General features: G+C 52.7%; 1 protein-coding gene across 7 annotated transcripts in view; it reads right to left on the reverse strand.

The window, feature by feature from the left end:
* Positions 1 to 18,730, reverse strand: part of NOL4L (nucleolar protein 4 like) — a 125,263-nt gene that overhangs the window by 26,267 nt on the left and 80,266 nt on the right. For 6 of the 7 annotated variants that reach the window (XM_084777387.1, XM_084777389.1, XM_084777390.1 and 3 more), the window contains one exon: positions 2,524 to 2,665. In XM_084777387.1, the coding sequence (XP_084633513.1) occupies positions 2,524 to 2,665 (142 nt within the window). Of the gene's footprint in view, positions 1 to 2,523; positions 2,666 to 10,278; positions 10,490 to 18,730 lie in introns of those variants that run through there. The other variant, XM_084777393.1, reaches the window with a different exon arrangement.

The following is an 18,730-nucleotide window of genomic DNA, read 5'->3' on the forward strand; positions in this document are numbered from 1 at the left end:
GCAGACCAGGGTACTGTCCCAGGAACAAAGAAACCAACTTATCCCTAATGGGGGTGGGGGGCGGGGTGAGGGGGTGTCTCTGTTTCCCTGCCTGCCGTGCTCGAGGGGCAGTCTCTATAAATGTCAGCTTGCCTTTTCATTTGGGCCACAAACACTCAGCAGGCCCCTGTAATGGGCCAGGGCAGAGCAGAGCAGAGGCCAGCACTGATAACAGAGCACAACATACCTTACAGAACTGAGGGAGGAAGGGGGACATTCAGATGCCTACCATACAGTGTGCTTCAGAGGTCACAGGAGAGTTCTGGGATAGACACACAAGCAAAATTATGGCTGGGTGTGGAGTGCATTACCCACGCCACCTGCTGGGCCTGTTCCCACCCCTAGTCCTTCAAGAACAATAAAGGGATATGGTTTCACCAGGGCTCACTCATGGGGGCCAGATTTCGGCGCACATCTACTGTCCACACATTTTGAGACACAGCTGGAGGGCTGCGCCAGGACTTGAGGCTGAGTTCATGATCAACCAAAACCTTGTGGGGGTGGGGGGGTGGGGGGTGCTGGAGGGATGGCTCAGAGGTTAAGAGCACTGGCTGCTCTCTTCTAAAGATCCTGAGTTCAATTCCCAGCAACCACATGGTGGCTCACAACCATCTATGATGAGATCTGGTGCCCTCTTCTGTTGTACATGCAGGCAAAACACTGTGTATATATGATAAATAAATCTTTCAAAACAAAACAAAAAAACAACCCTGTGGGAAATCCTTTTGAGTAGACACCTTGGTCACCGGCAGGCCCTAAAGACATGAGAGGCATCTGAGACCAGACCGTCTGTCTGGATTTCCTTATGGCATGTATACACTGCACTGGAGCTAGGCTGGCCTCTGGCTAACACATCAGCCTCCAGATCCAGCTGCTGATTCAATAATTAAATTGGTAGATCATGGTCAGCACCATCCTCCCTGTTCCTAGCTCTGCTGTTTGCCCTCATAAATACTAGTCCTATCAGCAGGCCAGCCTGCCTGTGATATGCCCAATGCCCACAGCCAGGAGGGGCCTGAGATAGGTGTGACTCTACCCTGCAGCAGGTGGCCGGCTGTAGGACAGCTAACCCCAAGCAGTCCCACTTCTTCTTCTTCATTTGCACTAACTCTAGATCATAGCAAGGGATACCAAGACAGTACAGCCCCTAGAGAAACCCCTATTCGGTTTGCTGACTATCCTGAGGACCTCACCCAGTCTATTGAGACTTCAAGGAAGCGTTCTCAGGCAGTACCACAGTTCCAAAGGCTGCAGTGAGGAACAACAGCATAGCCAGACTTTTCAGTGATTGGGACAGCCTTATTACTCAGGGCTTTAAAAAAAAAAAAAAAAGCTCTAACTTTCTTGGGAAGGCATAACCAAGGGTGCTTGCTGAGCACTGCTAGCACAGCTCTTAGTAGGCTGTTGGGTGTGGCTCCCAGTCAGCTCAGATGAGGCTGGAGGTCAGCTGCTGGGTTGTCCGGGCTCTAGAGCCCCATGTGGTGGCCCCCATTGGGCCCCACCCTGTGGGAACGGCAAAAGGCAATAGTAGTCTGGAGGCTCACATCACGAGGGGGTCCTGCTGACCTCATAAGGCATCAAGGCACAAAAAAGTCTTTTCTTTTTCAGCAGCCAGCCTCGCACCCTACTCCTCACATAGCCACCCCCAGGCTCCGCAGCCCCATGCCCAGACATTTCTAGCTGCCTGCATGCTAGACTCCTCCCAGACAAAGGCAGACTCAGGCCAGCGTGTGGGTTCTGCCATGGAGATGAACTTTGACCCAAACCACAAGGCTCCTACCCCTTATTTACTCTTTAAGGCTCACCTTTTTTTTTTTTGCAGAGTTAACATTACACCCCTTTTCAACCCTGCACCTCCCACATTCCAAGCCCCGACCTTTGACCTCTCCTAATTACCAGTTCCTACACCCCAGTTCTCTGAGGCCCAGCTTTGGGCTCATCCCTTACTCCTAGTCAGCTCCTTCCAGGGGAGCAGGAACGAGCCCTACCAGGGTGCTCTGCCTAAAGCACTGTTCCACACTCCCAGCCAGAGCCCATGCCCAGGCTCTACATGGAGCCATGGAGTGGATGCCTGCCATATGCCATCTGCCCCTGACTCTCCAACCCCAAGAAACAATCTAGAGATAGGAGCCCAGGCCAACTGCCTGGCTACTGACCAGGTAGCCCTGTCCCAAAGCCAGCTCACCAGGCCACTCGAACACAGCTCCAGGTCACCCCACGCTTGCTCTTCCCTGACCTGAGTCTAACTCTGAAGTCCTCACCTGACAAGCCCAGGGGCAAACAGACAGTCTGGGGTAGGGGGTGGGGGTAGGGGCTCTGCATATGAGAGCAGCCAGCTCTCTCTCGGGTAGAGATGCTGACAACACCAGCTTCCATGTGCAACAGGGACACCTCAAGTGTCACCTGGGTCCCACCACCCAGAGCATATGCAGCTCACCCACAGGGTAGCATGGGCCCTCCCTGCCAGCTGCCAGGGGCACTCACCATCCTCTTGGCTGTGGAGGTTCTGCGGGCTCCGCATCCTTTCCTCCTGGCTGGGACTCAGGCTGGAGGCCAGGTGGGGGTCAGCTGACATCCATGTGGACTCATTCATATCAAAATCTTCACTACTCACAGAAGTTTCATCCTGAGCAGAGACAAAGGCAGGTGTTCAGCAGAAGCGGCACACACCGGGCCTGGGTGGCCTTTTGGGCAGACCAGGAAGGGTCCCAGAGGGCACAGGGAGCCCCTAAGACCTTGCCGTGAGGGCTGGATAGCACTCTCCCTGACCCCCCTGAAGTGGCCTGGGCTCTGGTTCCTGGCGGAAGCCAGGGCTGAGGGCCCGCGCTGTCTGTAATTGAAGACAATTAAGAGGTCTCACATCCTGTGGGGCAGATAGCAGGGCCTGGCTCTTACTTACCCTTGTGAGCCAAGGCTGAAATGAGTGTTGTAAACAAGAGCCGCCACCCCCCTCCTCCCTGGAGCCTGAGGAAGAGGGCTCGCTCTGCACAGTGTCTGCACTGGGTAGTGGGACACGCCGGGCACTGAGGAGGCCAAGGTGGCATCCCCCACCGAGGCCTGCTGCCAGCCCCCCTGGAGCATACGTGGAATTCCTTTCTCCCACTCCCCCAGCCCAGAGGACATTTCTGTCTTCCTCCTTCTTAACCTTTGCTGTGCTTCAAAGATATGCTCTTGGGCGGCTTCCAGAGTTGAGCAGGCCAAACCCAGAAGTGTGGAGAAGGAGGGGGGTGGGGAGGGCCAGGGTTCTGATCACTCAAAAGGGACAGGGAGAAAGGGTGCCAAGGCCTCCCAAACACAGGACAGCCTGCAGGAGAGGCCCAAGCCTGCTCCTTCCCCTGACTGCTGGCTTCAGTGTGTCCTTGGCCAGTCATCTCTGGGAACCCCAGGGATGGGGCCTCTTTAATCCAGCCTTCCCAGCAAGAAGGCACCCCACCTCCTTCTGACCCAGCCCCTTTCAGGAGCAGCAAGCAACTGTGTTGGGGGCTCCATTGTAACATATGGGGAAGTCGGCCCAGCAGTGCCACCTGTGGAGTCCTGACCTTGTGCCCCCACCCCTAGCAAGACACAATAGCCTCTGTGGGCCCATGGCGGAGCACCCTCAGAGCTGCCCCTGCACGGCCCTCTCACAGACGGCTCTTTTATGGTGAGCAAACACACTTTGGTTTGAACTTTCTTACGCTGCTGTCCCTTGGGCAGACACATCTGCTCCACGTGCCGGGGAACTGGAGGGTGAGCCTTCCTCCTTCTTTTCTTCTCTTTTCTTTTCTTTTCTTTTTTTGATAAATTTATTTATTTATTGTTTATTGTTTTTGTTTTTTTTGAGATAGGGCTTCTCTGTGTGTAGCCCTGGCTGTTCTAGACTTGCTAGGTAGACCAGGCTGGCCTTGAACTCACAACCTGCCTCTGCCTCTCAAGGGCTGGGACTAAAGGCATGCGCCACTTCGCCTAGCTTCCTTCCTCTTTTAGTCACGTCTGCCGGCAGGCAGTTTCCTAAGATTCACAGCTCCTGTGCGACCGTGTGGACCCTCTGTGCTGAAGTCCAGAGGACAGGAGCTGAGCCACAACACTGCAGGGCCGCACGCACACCCTTGGAGCCTGGTGACGGAGCCGAGTGCGCTCTCCCATACACGCCTGGTCACACACGCACACACACTCATCCGCTAGGTGACCTACTACATATACAAGCCCATCTTCCTGCAGCCTACCTCCATGACGGTGAGTGTGCTCACACCTACAGGGACATGCGTGTGCAACAGGCTCTCTCTGCACCAAGAGTACAACAGGGAAGGGTCTCCTGGAGGGACAGAGCAAGGGTACAGAGTGGGGGCTCTCCATGTTCCCTCCTGGCCACGTGGGCGGGCTCTGGGAGTCGGGATCAGGATTTCTGCCTGGGCCCTTGCACAGGCAAAAGCAGAAGAACTCACAGCAGTGTGAGAATGCATGAATTAAGTGACTCAGTTTCCTAGCAGTGCTTTTTTGTCTTTTGAAACAGGAGATACTTGAGTTGGGTCCACAGTGTGCAGGTCTTTAATCCCAGCACTCAGGGATTTCTGAGTTTGAGGACAGCCTTTCTACAGATCGAGTTCCAGGGCCACAAAGAAAAACCTTGTCTCTCAAAATAAGAGCAAACATAAAAGAAGAGAAAAAAGAAAGCAACAGGAGCTATCTATGTAGCCTAGGCTGGCCTCCAGTTTACCATCCTCCTGTCTCAGCCTCCAGAGTGCTTCAATCACCTACTCAAACCCGTTCATGTTACTCACTCAAGTAGTCCCTGGACACCAACTGCGGGCCAAGTGTCCTGCTAAGTGCTGGGAACCCAGCTAAGGAGCATACGCTGTTCCTGGCCTTCCTGCTACTCCCTATCCATGGAGCAGACGTGGCTTCACGTCAGTTGTTGCCCATGATCCACAGTTCCTTCACTACCACTACCTCTTCCTCCTCTTCTTCCTCCTCCTCCTCCTTTCTCTTTGGCTTTTCAAGACAGAGTTTCTCTGTGTAGCTCTGGCTGCCCTCAAACTCAGAGAGATCTTCCTGCCTCTGCCTCCGGAATGCTGGGATTAAAGCCGTGCCATCCTCCAGCCACAGTTGCTCTTCTTAAACAACCTGCCCATCTCTCTGTGCCGTCAGCCAGAGCAGCACAAAACTACCACGGAGCTCTGTCCTGTCTCATCCCAGAAAACTCTGGGTCCTTCCAAGAGTGAGGACCAGGCTGCCTACTCTCTGAATTCCCCACGAGGCAGCAAGACCTGTTGAACTGACTAAACTCTCTGGCAGGAGGTGCTGCATTAATATGACAATGAAGGGCTCTGGTCCCACTGCGCAGTTCTTGAACAGGGGCCATATGAAAACCAGGACCCGGGCAGGCGGGCGGGCAGGCCAGAGACTGCATGTTGCCCTTAGTTACAGCTGCTAGCCATCCCACAAACAGCCTAGGGCTGCTTGGCTTAGACAGTTGAACTGTGCAGAAAAGTGAGCTCCACCTCACCCTGCATTTCACACTAACACTGAAATTACCTGGGAAGAAAGAGCATCCGATACCTGTACGTTCCAGGACCAGAGCTTCATAAGATTTCCTCACAATGGCCCCACAGGGCAGTCCTCTCTCTAGTCACACATGCACCTCCAAGGTTTGCCCCAACTGCCCAAGTGACAGAACCAGAGGCAGAGCTGGGGTTTGAATCCAGACAGTCTGCACCCAGAGCCATGAAATTACACTTTCTACCCTTTGATCAAAAGTACCTGATTCCTTAATGACAAAGTGCCTCAAGATAATACCCAAGGTAACCCATAGCTAGTGGGGCTCATATGCTTAAGGGCCTGTGCACACGCACACACCACATGAGCTCGGAGATGATGCACATTACTGAACATCTACTTTGTGATGAGATCCGGGAGCTACGGAGGCTCCTAGCTTCAGGCTTTCTCTAGGGAGAGCAATCAACTAAAGCTTCGGGCCCATCTACAGGTATGGGAAAGGGCTCTGGGACCCCTGCACAGTTACTGAACATCAGTGTCTCTCTCCCCAGAACTTGTCCACAGCCCCCAGGTTTCTGCCACCCCAACTGCTGCTTTGTGAAGGTGATTCTGGGAATTCTGAAAACCCAGACACTGAGTGCTATGGCTCTTTTTCTTTTTTTCTTCCTTTTTTAAAAAAATTATTTTATTTTTGTACATATACATTTATATTATTACACATATTTTGTTTAAAGTGAGAAATCAAGCCTATTAACCTCAACTTCTCAGAACCGAGTAAGTTGTAGCAAGGTAGCCAGACTGGCACAACTCCCTTCAGCATGCACCTGGAGACAGCCTTCTGTAAGCCCTGCTGCCAGCAGAGCCTGGTGTCCATGGAGCAAGGGCAGCCCCTGCAGAGGAGCAGACTCAGTGTCTCTGCTAACCCTGGAGCTGAGGCTGGCGAGGCGGGCAATTACACAGGCAATTACCAGAGCACACAGTTCAGACCCATCACCCAAGTCCAGAGGGACCTGTGGGAGGGAGGGGAGAAGAGAGGCAGCCAGCCCAGGGCAGGAGTGGTGAAGCCTAAGGCCTGCCTAGGACCCCAGGCACGCCCCTGCTCCCTCAAGAGGTCACAAGTAAGTTACGTCTTCTTGCTCCCTTCTTAAATCGCAGGAGGATTTGAGCTACTAATTGTTCCCTCTCTGTTAAGCAACTTCAATGAGATATTCATTTGAAAATGAAAGTGTGCAAGCCATGCTTCTAAATTCTCTCTCCTGAGACTCTGTGTACCTGACCAGGCAGCTGAGCCTAGGTCCCCCCAGCCTTTGCCCTTTACATCCCGAAGCCCAGCCCGTGGCCTTGCCCACCTGGCAATAAATGTTCATAAGACCATAGTGCTTGTGCCATCATGGGTCACAGGGCAGTAGCACCAACGAACCTCCCCAAAAAAGGAATTCTTGTCGTGGCTGGGCAGGGTGGATAGAACCCAGTCAGCCCTTAGGACACACCCGCAGACAGAGGGGGAGCTGACCAAAGCCTTGAGCCTCCTACCTTCAGCCCAGGCTTTTCCTCCTCTGTAGGCCTCTGCAGCACCAACCAGTATGCAGCCCAGAGGAGGGGAATTCGGGAGACATGCTGAGGAAAGTGGAAGGGCTGTATCCAGGGCTGTAACCACGGGCAGGTGCTATCAGTAACCTGATTATTTTACAACTGGGGTCAACTTCTCTGGAACTGGGTTCCTGGTGCCTCTCAAGCTGAGCCATTTGCATCTTACAGGACTTGGAATTCTGGGGCGGGCCTCCTACAATATTTTCCAGGCCTTTCCTCAGAGCTGTAACTCTATCTCTACCACTCACTTGAGAAAGAAAGGGAGGAGGATTTACGGAGAATTCAGTGCCAGATCTGGAGCCCTGGGTGTGGGTTTCAGGCCATGGAGGGGGTGGTGATGTACAAGGATGCTCCCAAGCCAGGCAGGACACAGAAACTCCCAGCCAGACCCCCACCCCCACCCCCGACTCTGCACTGCTCCCCAGGTTTTGGGGCAGCTGAAAGGAACACCAGTGTGGGCAGTTGTTTCAACCATAGCTCTCAACCTATCCCTAGCATGTGAACTAGGACGTAGGAGGTGGCTTCTCAGTCCAGTGTTGGCCCTGCCTTCTGGGTCACCTGTGAGCCCAGGCAGGTCAGGGTGCTCAGTCCCTGAGCTGCTTAGGGTGAGCATACTCTGAGCATCACTTAGAGTACGCCAAGAAAGTGCTGAACCACATTTGACCCCAACTTTAACTACTTCAGCTTATCAGGCACTTATTAATGGAGACTGAAAATTCCCAAGCTCCAAAGCAAGCTCCTCTTGTGATGGGGTTCCATGAAAGAAACAGAAGGGTGATCTGAGTTAGCTCCTGGGCACTGTGGGGCTTCCAAGGCTGTTAGTGCTGTACCCATCAATGCCCACCAGGCCTCCAACGAGGGAATGAGTCTTCCTGAGACACAGCCCACACAATTCCACTACTTCTTGCTAACAGACTTCCTCTGCTTACTAACCATACAAACACACTCTTCTTGGGGAAGGGTGGGGGGAGGGGAAGGCTTCTATCCAGCCAATCACCCACCACACTTGGAGTATTCTCTCCTCCCCGCCCCCCACATGCATACCACACTGCGACTGTCAGAACCGTATTCACATACCCATGTGCATGCTCTACTGTCCTTGCCATAGTGGATGCCTGGCTGGCTGGACTGAGCATTTTCCACACCTACCCACTAGTGTATGGGCTTTTGTTCCCATGCAAAGGCAACTGACTGTTTTCCCAGCATTCCTCACCACGAGACCTCACTGATAGCCCCAGCTCCTACTATCAATAAGGATCTGAGTTTCGTGGCCAAGCAGGGTTCTTCTAGCCAAAAGGATGGCCAGGGGGAATCACTCCCAGCTAATCCTCTCCAGGACTATCCTTCCAAGAAAAAAACTCAGGCTAGACTAAAAAGTTCTTGAGCAATTCAGGGTTGAACTAGGTCCCCATTGCCCCAGGGTGGCTGAGGCCCAGGGGAAGAAGTTCCTCAAAGCTAGCCTTCTCAGTAGGGAGCAAGGCTGGGGTGCAGTTTGCCACTGGTCGGCAGGAAGGTGCTGAATTGAGGCAGAGAGCCGGAGGTACTGCCTTGAGACTACTCTATAGGAGGGCCCAGCAGTGGAGCCTGGATTGCATTCAAAGACACATTTGGGCTCAAATGGCTTTCCAATGAAAGGGTAATTTACAACCTGGGGTTAAGCTACCCACTGGGGCCTGGGCCATCAATGGGCCCTTTCCTTGACACCAACCCACAACTCAGAAGCAGGCATATTTCAGGGGTCAAGGGACCTGGCTCCACCATCCCAGGCTCTTTGCCCACAGGAGTAAAGAGAGCACCACCAACACTCTCTCCCCAGGCCCCAACACTGGTGTGTGCAGTGGGGGGAGGGGGTTTCCAGCTGATTCTGGGATAAGTAGGGCTTTATCTCAAGGGAGAATCTATTTCAGGCCACAATCCTCAGAAAGAGGGGGAAATCACAGAGTCCAAACACCATTTCAGGTGAAATCAGGAGGTTATTCATCTCCCCTCAGAGCAGACAGAAAGAAAAATCAATGTTTTAGAGGGGGAAAGGGTTCCATTTGAATTAATGCGTTTGTGGCTTCTCCATTGATCTGCTCCTCTTCACACTTTCTTTTTGTGCTTTTGTGCTCTGAGGGAGAGGGGAGGGAGAAGGGACTGGCAGGGAGGGGGCTTTCGATAAGGAAAAGGACGGTCTAACCTTAACCTTTCTCCGGGAATAATGCTAATTAGCGAGGCTTAATGAGAACTTCCCCCAGGAAGAACGGCCTAGAGAGGCGGCCGGACTCCCCGCAAACGCCGCTCCGAGTGAGAGTAGGGTCACTTCTGAACCCAAGAGGCTGGAATAAGAAGGTAAATTGCACTCTCCCCTCTCGGTCCCACCCCACCCCCCTCCTCGCCTGCCGGTGTATCCAGCCAGGGAGCCCTAGGTGAAGGGCGTCGAGCAGCGGGAGGGCGGAGGTGTAAATCCACCTTAACCCTTGCACGCGCTCCCCGCAGGCCCCGCGCGCTGTGTGCCTTCACCAGGGGTTCTCCACACCCTGGCTTCTCCGAGAGTGCACACGAGAGGGGCTGTCGGTCCCTCAGTGGAGCGACAGGAGCCTGCCAAAGTGGGCTCAACTGTGCAAACCGCGTCTCAACTCCCCGCGCCGTGGCAAGGAACCCCTCCCTGCCACTCTGCGCTTCCCGTCCCCACATCCCCAAACACAGTCCACTTCCTTTCTCCCGGAGGCAGCGGCCACCCGAGCCTGGCCCCCGCCCCGCCGCCAGCGAACGTCTACCTCCGGGAGACGCGGTGCGGAGCCCGCTGCAAACGGCGTGGCCGCGGCACAATACCGCGGCCCGGTGCACACAATCACCGCCCCCCAGGACTGGCGGCGCACACTGCCCGGAGTGGGGTGCGCCCCTCAGCCCCGGGCACTTGAAGCTAGGCGCACCTCTCTGGCGCCCCGCAGGCCCCGGAGCGCAGCCTCCGCCCCTCCCCGTTCTCCCGTACTCTAGCCCGCCCCCAACCCAAGCCCACTCCACCCAGGGCCAGCAGCTTGTCCGGCTCAGGAAGCTCCCCGTGAGTCCCCCTCCTCGGAACCCCCCAGCTCCCCTAACCGCAGCTCAACGGCCAGCGGCAGGACAGGAGGAGGGGGCGGCGGCCGAGGGCCCGGGACCAGCCTAGTCGCGGGGTCCCCGAGGACTCCGTACCTGGGCGGGTGGCGAGGTGCGGACCGGCGATCTAGCTCTGGGAGTGAACCGAGCGGGAGGCGGTGACAGCCCCACCGCTCCAGCTGCTGCTGGTGCTGCTGCTACTGCTGCTGCTGCTGCCGCCGCCGCCGCCGCCGCCGCGGCCGCCCGGGGAGAGGGGCTGGCACGGCCGCGGCGCGTCACTGCCCGGCCCGGGGGCGGGGGTGGCCAGGGGGAGGGCCCAGGCGAGAGCAGCGGCGGCGCCGCGGCCCGGGAGGAAGGGGGAGGGGGGGGCACCGGGCACGGGGAGGCGGGGGAGGGGGCGGGACCCGGCACGGGGCGGGGGCCTGGGGGAGGGGAGCGCAGGAGGACGCACTCAGGGGGAGTAGGAGGAGCAGCAGGGGGAGGAGGTGGAGGGGAAGGAGAGAGGGAGGAGTGGGCACGGGGGGAGGGGGAAAGAGGAAAAGGAGGCACGGGGGAGAAGAGAAAGGAGAGTGGGGGAGAAGAGGAGGAAGGTGGGTGCTGGGCCAGGTATGGGGACCAGAGCGCTCTGGACGCGCCGCTATGAGCTCCTGGGTAGAGAGCTCTCTTAAGGGAGAAGAGCTTGGAGGAAGATCCCTGCGGGCTCGCAGCCCGGGAAAAGGAGGCTACCGGAGCTGGGCTCGCCCCTGGCTGCCAGAGGCTGCGGACTTCAAGTCTTGGGGCGGGGTGGGGGCGTACCCTGCAAGCTGTCTGCGTTCAGGCCAGGAGAGGGAGACTTGGCCCAAAGAAAGTGACTAAGGCAGGCGTCGTCGGGAACTCTTGGTGCCATGGGGCCTCCAGATAGCTCTCGACCCTACGCGTCTCTCAATCCAGGTCGACGCGTGTGTGCTCGTGGGGCAGGGCTGTGGGACCAGAGGGCTCAGCCCTAAGAGGTCTTAGTGGGACTCTGACAAGGAAAAGCCAGGCACGTGGCCGACTCTCAGTCGGGGGCCCCCGCCCACACCTCAGGGCCCCCTTTTCTCCATCAAGTTCAAGCTTGAGCTCCTCAGCACCCTACTCACCGGCCGCCTCCTCCCCTCGCCTCGTCTCTATTCTGCACCATCTCGCCTCTCACTCTTCCTTTGTCTCTTTCCCACCACTTAGTTTGTACCCGCCCCTGCACCCCTCCTCTTCGCCTAGCCGCCAGCTCCAGTGTCCAGGCTGCGCTCACCTGTTCGACCCAAACCTTCTGGCGACCAGGAGCGCCCACCGCCGGCTCGCTCCCAGCTCCCTCTGAGGGCCCCCGCCCCACTCCACCGGTCATTGTGCTCCAGCAGACCACACGGTGCCGGCTCCTTACGGCGCGCTGGCTACAGTTGTAAAGTCATAGCATAATATCAAGAATGCTGCCCAGACCTGGGCGCGCACAGTCTGCAGGGACTCAATAGGAAAAGGAGGACGCACACCGACTCAAGGTGCGGTCCTCCTCGGGGCAAACTGACCTTCTGCCTTGGTTTCAGAAAATAGAATGGGGCCGCGCGCGAGGTGTCCGAAGGGGTACCCTGATCCTCCGGGCAACCTCAGACTCGCCTGCGACCTAACAAGCTAGTCTCCAAACGGCAGAATTAAAGACTCGACGGAGAAAAATGGGTTAGAGGCAAACGCCCCCATCCCATCCCCGCCCCCACTCCCGAACTCCCCACCACCAAGTCCAAAACCCGGGCTGGAACACATGGGCCTTGAATAAAGCTTGTGCTTTAACAAGGATATAGAAATGTTCGTGGAATTCTGTGGGGGAGATGCCCCGCCCCCAAAAAGAAACCCAATAACAAGCCCACCTCCTGGTTCCTCTAGGAGGAAGGACAATTCCTACAGATCCCTCTACGCTACAACTCATTCACAGTAGAGCCAGCAGATGAAAGCAAACAAGACAGCCACCGTGATTGTTCGCAATTTTGAAACAGACTGCCTTTAACCCTCCAACTTTTCTTTTAAAAACCCTTTTCTTTCTTCCTCTGAAAGCTTTGCATTGTGAACAAGCTATGAGATACAAGACTCCCTCTATAGGTTTGATTTGTAATTACAGCCACAGGTTGGGAGCTCCGTGTTCATGGATTAGAAATTACAAATTAACAGCACACAGACTTCATTCTGCACATGCTAAAGATTTTACTGTCAATATGAAATTCATGTTTTTAAAAGGGGGAGTTAGGCGTGTTACTCATTAGCACCCTGAAATTAAGTGTGTCTTCAAATCAGTTAATCGATTCACTCTTCCTGCTTTCTGTTGGACCTTTACTTCTCATCCTTTGGAGTGTGGGAGTCTAAGGTCTTGGCTGCCCTTACACGGATCACAACTTTGTTCAGTCCATCTAGGGCAATATGGGCGTTTCCAGCATGGGAGCTGTCCTTCGTTGCTCTGAATGAGATAATTCTGGCTCAGGATTTCCGGCCTCTTTCCAACACATTTCTTGAGACCTTTGACCTCCTGGCCTGAGTCACTATTTCACAGTGTTGGTGGACATCTGACCTTGAAATATCAAGCCAAAGGCAGCTGAAGTTCAAAGGTGAAATTGAACCCAGATAACCACCTCTCCTCAGGCTAATAGAACAGTGTAACTCAGGAGGGCAGGGCAGCTGGTGTGCACTCATTTACAGTCCTTGCAATACAACACTCTAAGCCCCATGGCCCACAGGCTCCGAGGGGCCTGCCAGGCACCTGGGCTGGCTGGGCAGCACTTTGAATGTCAAGAGCCTTCCAGTCCCTGTCCCCACAGAGGCTGCCCCTCCTGAAAGAACTTTATGGTGGTGGTTTTCAGTGTCCTTGTCCCTCTGGTCAACTCCCTCTGGCCTTAAAAGTGGCCACAGTCTGGGATGACCCAGTTTTTTTTTTAAACCAAGAATTCTCCCAGCTCCCAATGTGGGGAGGGAAAAAAAAAAAAGCTGTCCTTTGCCCCTCACAGCCTTTGTGTCACCTTCAGGCTCAGCAGTGGGCGCTCCTGGAAACGGATGGTAGAAGCATGTGCTCTATGGAGTACCGACACGCAGCCTTTTATGACCACGACCCCAAAGCAGAGGCCAGGCCAGGGGACATGAGGAAGGACAGGAACTTAGTCCAACCAGAGTGGACACTACATCTGAAAGCATTTGAAAAGCCATGTGTCACCACAAATTACTTCTTAATGACAGAGGGGAAGGAGTACCTGCCCACTAAAGCAATGGAGCATTCACCTCCCAACCAAGCCATCAAATCAACTGCCCCAAAGGGCGGTTACCTGACGTGATGGGGTGCACCTTCTGAAGATGGTGGAAAACAGTGTGTATGTTGGTCCCTCCCCCCAAAAATAACTGAATCTGATAGTGGGAGGACACACAGTCAAGAAATCCCGAGAGAAGGGTCTCCGAAGACAAATAGTCCTGGACTATGCAAAACCACGCATGCGTAGGGTGTGTGGTACATGCCTATAATGCTAGTTACAGGAAGCAGGACAGAAGCCTCATTACAGGTTTCGGGTCAGCATGCTAGTCTGTATATCAAGATACCACCCCAAAAGCCAAAATAAAAATAACAAACAAAAACCAGCTAATATCATGAATACCAGCTAAATGCAACATGTGGATTCTGATTGGGCCCTGGACATAGGGTGCAGGTGGTGGTGGTGGGGAGGCAGAAAATAAGGACAGAATGAAGCCAGGAGCAGCCGAGCTAGGGGGAATGCCAGGCACCCTCAGGAGTAGACAGCGTGCTCCCTGACTGGACCCAGCAAAGGCTGACAGCTGGGTGAAGGCTCTGAGGCATGGGCCTTCCAGGCAACTGGAATAAAGGTCCTAGAAGCACAACAGTGATCAATGTTACAGCAAGGGGGTGGGGTGAGGGAGAGGGAGGGACAAGCATGGCAGGGCACACAGGGCTAAGACCCTGTATGTAGCTGAGAGACGTGGGGATTTCACTTGGCCTGCTGAGGTGAGGCAAGCTCGGTTTCTAGGTCGGGGCCAATGGAATTTAAAGGAAACAAAAGGGGCAGCAGGAAGGCAAATAGAAGAGGTCCATGGAAGGCTCTGAGAGACATTGGCTCAGCAAGTATGAGACAAGGTTCCCATCCCAAGTACCTCACAATAAACAAAGAGAAAGGGATTTGGCCCCCTGGGACCAGTCCACGCTCTGACAGCATGCGAATGATGGCAATTCAGCCCCTGTATGCCTAGTTCCTCAACTATAAAGCAGGTCCTGAGACAGTGCCTGATAGTGCTGAGTCAGTACTGATCAACCCAGTACCTGATAGAAAGCCTTCTCCTTTGAAATTAGAAACCCGAGGCTGGAATGTAGCTCAGTTGGTAGAGTACCTACTGGTCTGGAGTGCAATGTGAATAAACTGCACATTTCTATAATCCAACACTCAGGAGGCAGAAGCAGGAAGATCCAGAGCTCAAGGTCATTAGTGCCTACATGGTGAGTTCAAGGCCAGCCTGGACTACATGACGGTCCATAAGAGCACACAGTGCATGGGTGGAGGGAGGGCAAGGCGGCTCAGTGGGTAAGAGTGTTTCCTCTCAAGCTTGATGACCTGAGTTCAAGCCCCTAAATCCACATGTTGTCCTCAACTTTCACACACTAGTACCACGGTGTTCATGCCCCCAAAATTACGATTTTGTTGTTTAAAAAAATAAAATAAAATAAAGAACTGAGGAGATGGCTCAGTGGATAAAAGAACTGTTAGCTAATTTTATGTCAACTTAATACAAGCTAGAATCATCTGAGAAGAGGGATCCTCAATGGAGAAAATGCCTCTGTAAAAATAAAGCTTTAGGCAAGCCAGTGGGACATTTTCTTAGTCAGTGATTGATGGGGGAGGGCCCCGCACATTGTGGGTGGTCCTGAGTTCTATCAGAAAGCAGGTTTAGGGCTGGAGAGATGGCTCAGTGGTTAAGAGCACCACCTGCTCTTCCAGAGGTCCTGAGTTCAATTCCCAGCAACCACAAGGTGGCTCACAACCATCTATAGTGTGATCTGATGCTCTCCTCTGCAGATAAAGCACTCATATACAATAAATAAATAATAAATCTTTAAAAAAGAAAGAGAAAGAAAGCAGGTTTAGCTGGTGGGTGGTGGCTCCAGGATTAGTGGGAGATCCTGTCTCAAGGAAATAAGGCAGTGAGCATTAGAGGACACTACATGAACATCTGTGTGTGTGTGTGTGTGTGTGTGTGTGTGTGTGTGTGTGTGTGTGTGTGTGTGTGTATAAGACTGTAAAAGGAAATTTCACAATCTTACATCATCAAGTGCAGTTGAGTTTTCTCTTCACAGCTTTGGAGGTGAGGGGTTTTTTTGTTTTTTTTTTTTTAGTTTTTTTTTTTTTCTTGTTTTGGTTTTTTTGAGACAGGGTCTCTCTGTGTAGCCTGAACTTGCTTTGTAGACCAGGCTGGCCTCCAACTCAGCAATTCACCTGCCTCTGCCTCCCAAGTGCTGGGATTAAAGGTGTGCACCACCATGCTGAGCTTCAAGGTGAAGGTTTTGATTCCCATGAATTCAGAATTTTTGTTATAATTCATCTGAATTCTCTTGGAATATCTATGTCTTTGCAGCATAAAGTCTCTTTTTTTTTTTGGTTTTTTTTTTTTTTTTGGTTTTTTGAGACAGGGTTTCTCTGTGTAGCCTTGGCTGTCCTGGACTCGCTTTGTAGACCAGGCTGGCCTCGAACTCACAACGATCCGCCTGCCTCTGCCTCCCGAGTGCTGGGAATAAAGGCGTGCGCCACCACGCCTGGCTAAAGTCTCTATTTAAACTTATCTCCACACAATTACTGAAATAGAGGTTCAGTCTGCTTTTTATTTTTTATTTTATATATATTTTTTGAGATAGAGTCTCATATATCTCAGGCTGGCCTTGAACTCACTGTTTTGCTCTAAGAATAACTGTAAACTTTGGATCCTCCCGCCTTTAGTTCCTGGGTGCTGAGATCACAGTGCTACCATGCCTGCCTGGTGGGTTTTTTTTTGGGGGGGTGTTTTTCCTTTCTTTTCTTTTCTTTTTTTTTTTTTTTGAGACAAAGTTTCTTTGTACAGTCTTAGTTGTCCTGGAACCAGCTCTTTATACCAGGCTGGCTTTAAACTCACGGAGATCCTCCTGCCTCTTCCTTCCAAGTGCTGGCATTAGAGGTATGTGCCATCACCTAGGCAAGCACTCTACCAACTGAGCTATACAATCAACACAGCTTTGCTTTTGTTTTCTAAATGGTCTGATTCATATTCATTCCTCCCCCCACCTCCCCAGAGTCGCACTGTATAGCAAGACTGGACTTGAACTTTTGGTCTTCCTGCCTCAGCCTGTTGAGTGCTGGATTCCCATGGCCTTCATGTCTGGTTGTCCTCCTCTGATGTTGATGGATCAGACTTAGTACCTCATGGGCATGACAAGGAAGTGGCCCACTGCTGAGCTATAGCCCCAGCCCTTTAAAACTATCTTTATTTTTTTCTTTCTTAATTTTTTTATTTTTGACTGGGTCCATACTATGTACTCCAGGCTGGCCTAAGATTTATAGCTATCTCATTTCTTAGCCTTCCAAATGTTGGTGTTACAAGCCTGAACTACGGTACTGAACTAATACTTTCTTAAATTGTTCATGCTAAGAATTGAGAGGTAGCACTTGGCAGAGTGCTTTTCTAGTTGCCCTTGATTTGATCCTCAGCACCACTACATAAATATAACTATCTCATCATTTAAAAGAAAAAAAGATTTATTTACTTTACGTATGAGTGTTCTATCTGCATGTACACCTGCAGGCCAGAAGAGGGAATCGGATCCCAGTCTAGATGGTTGTGAGCCACCATGTGGTTGCTCGGAATTGAACTCAGGACCTCTGGAAGAACAGACAGTGCTCTTAACCACTGAGCCATCTTTCCATCTTTAAAATACAAAAATGCCCCATTGTTTTTTTGTTTTGTTTTGTTTTTCGAGACAGGGTTTCCCTGTGTAACCCTGGCTGTCCTGGACTCGTTTTGTAGACCAGGTTGGCCTCAAACTCACAGAGATCCACCTGCCTCTGCCTCCCGAGTGCTGGGATTAAAGGCGTGCGCCACTACCACCCAGCGTCCCATTGTTTTTTAATTACCTGTTCTATTCATCTATCTTTTCCTGTCTTGCTGCTCTATGATATCTGATAAGACGCTGGAGAGATGGAACAGTGGCCCATTCTTACAGAGGACCCAGGTGTGGTTCCAAAGCACCCACGTGGTGGCTCACAATCACCGGTAAATCCAGTTCCAGCCCTTCTCTCCTCAGGTACCAGGCACGCACGCACGCACGCGCGCACACACACACACACACACACACACATACACGCACACGCACACGCACACGGAGCAAACGTTCATATGAGCACTCACACATACACGTAAGAGAAAAAGAATAAATATTTTAAAGGGATCAGTTAATATCTGATGAGACCAGCATGTACCTCAACCCCCATAACCTCTCTGCCCACATCACAGCGGGGAATAAACCAGTGTGGGGACACCCTGGGAATGTCACCATCGTGGAGAAAAGAGGGAAGATTCTCCTGAAGAACAGGGGAAAGGCTCCTCCTAAAAGGTATCTCTTCTCTAAACCAAAGATAGTGAGAAGTAGGAGGTGTCTCCATTTTACACTCTAGAACAGAGGCAGAGGAGTGGCTCCATTAAACCATTCATTCTTCAGTCCAGCCATCACTCCCTGCGCTATTGGCTTCCCCTTGTGAACGCACCAAGCAAGCCTGACTTGGGGAGACACATGCTCATGACAGCCATGGCCACAGGTCACTTACTCTTTCACTACTCTCTGCTCTAAGAGTACCTTTTTTTTTTTTTTTTAGATTTTTTAGATTTTATATGCATGAGTATTTTGCCTATGTGTATGTATGTGCCCGAAGCAGGCCACAGAGGGAGACTCCCTTAGAACTGGAGTTATGGATAGTTATGAGCTACAGAATGGTTGCTGGGAATTGAACCCAGGTCCTCTTCAGGAACAGCAAGTGCTGTAAAACACTGAGCCTTCTCTCTAACTCCCAAGAGCCTTGCTTCAAAATGCCATCAGGCTGGGCGTGGTGGCGCACGCCTTTAATCCTAGCATTTGGGAGGAAGAGGCAGGCCATCTCTGTGAGTTTGAGACCAGCCTGGTCTATGAAGCGAGTCCAGGACAGCCAAGGCTACACAGAGAAATCTTGTCTAGAAAAAACAAAACATCCGAAAGCCCATCAGATGTCCTCTGGTACTGACACTCTCCTTCTATGAAACCTCCTATAGCTCCCAGCAGCCTGTTCTGGTACCCAAGGCCTTGTGCAGCCCTACTGGCCTAATCTTCAGGTCCTCTCTGGGAACTCTGCTGTGACAGAGTCACCATCTTCTGCCTCTCTTCATGCATGAGCAGCCCTCCATGACTCTGATGTGCTCCTTCCACAAATATGTACAAAGGCCCCTCACCTGTGCCAGGCACCATGAGCAGGAAGGGGCGATGCAGAAGGAGGCCTGCCTCTGGGTA

The sequence above is a fragment of the Acomys minous genome (assembly GCF_964271855.1).
Source record: "Acomys minous genome assembly, chromosome: 3".
NCBI lineage: Eukaryota > Metazoa > Chordata > Mammalia > Rodentia > Muridae > Acomys > Acomys minous.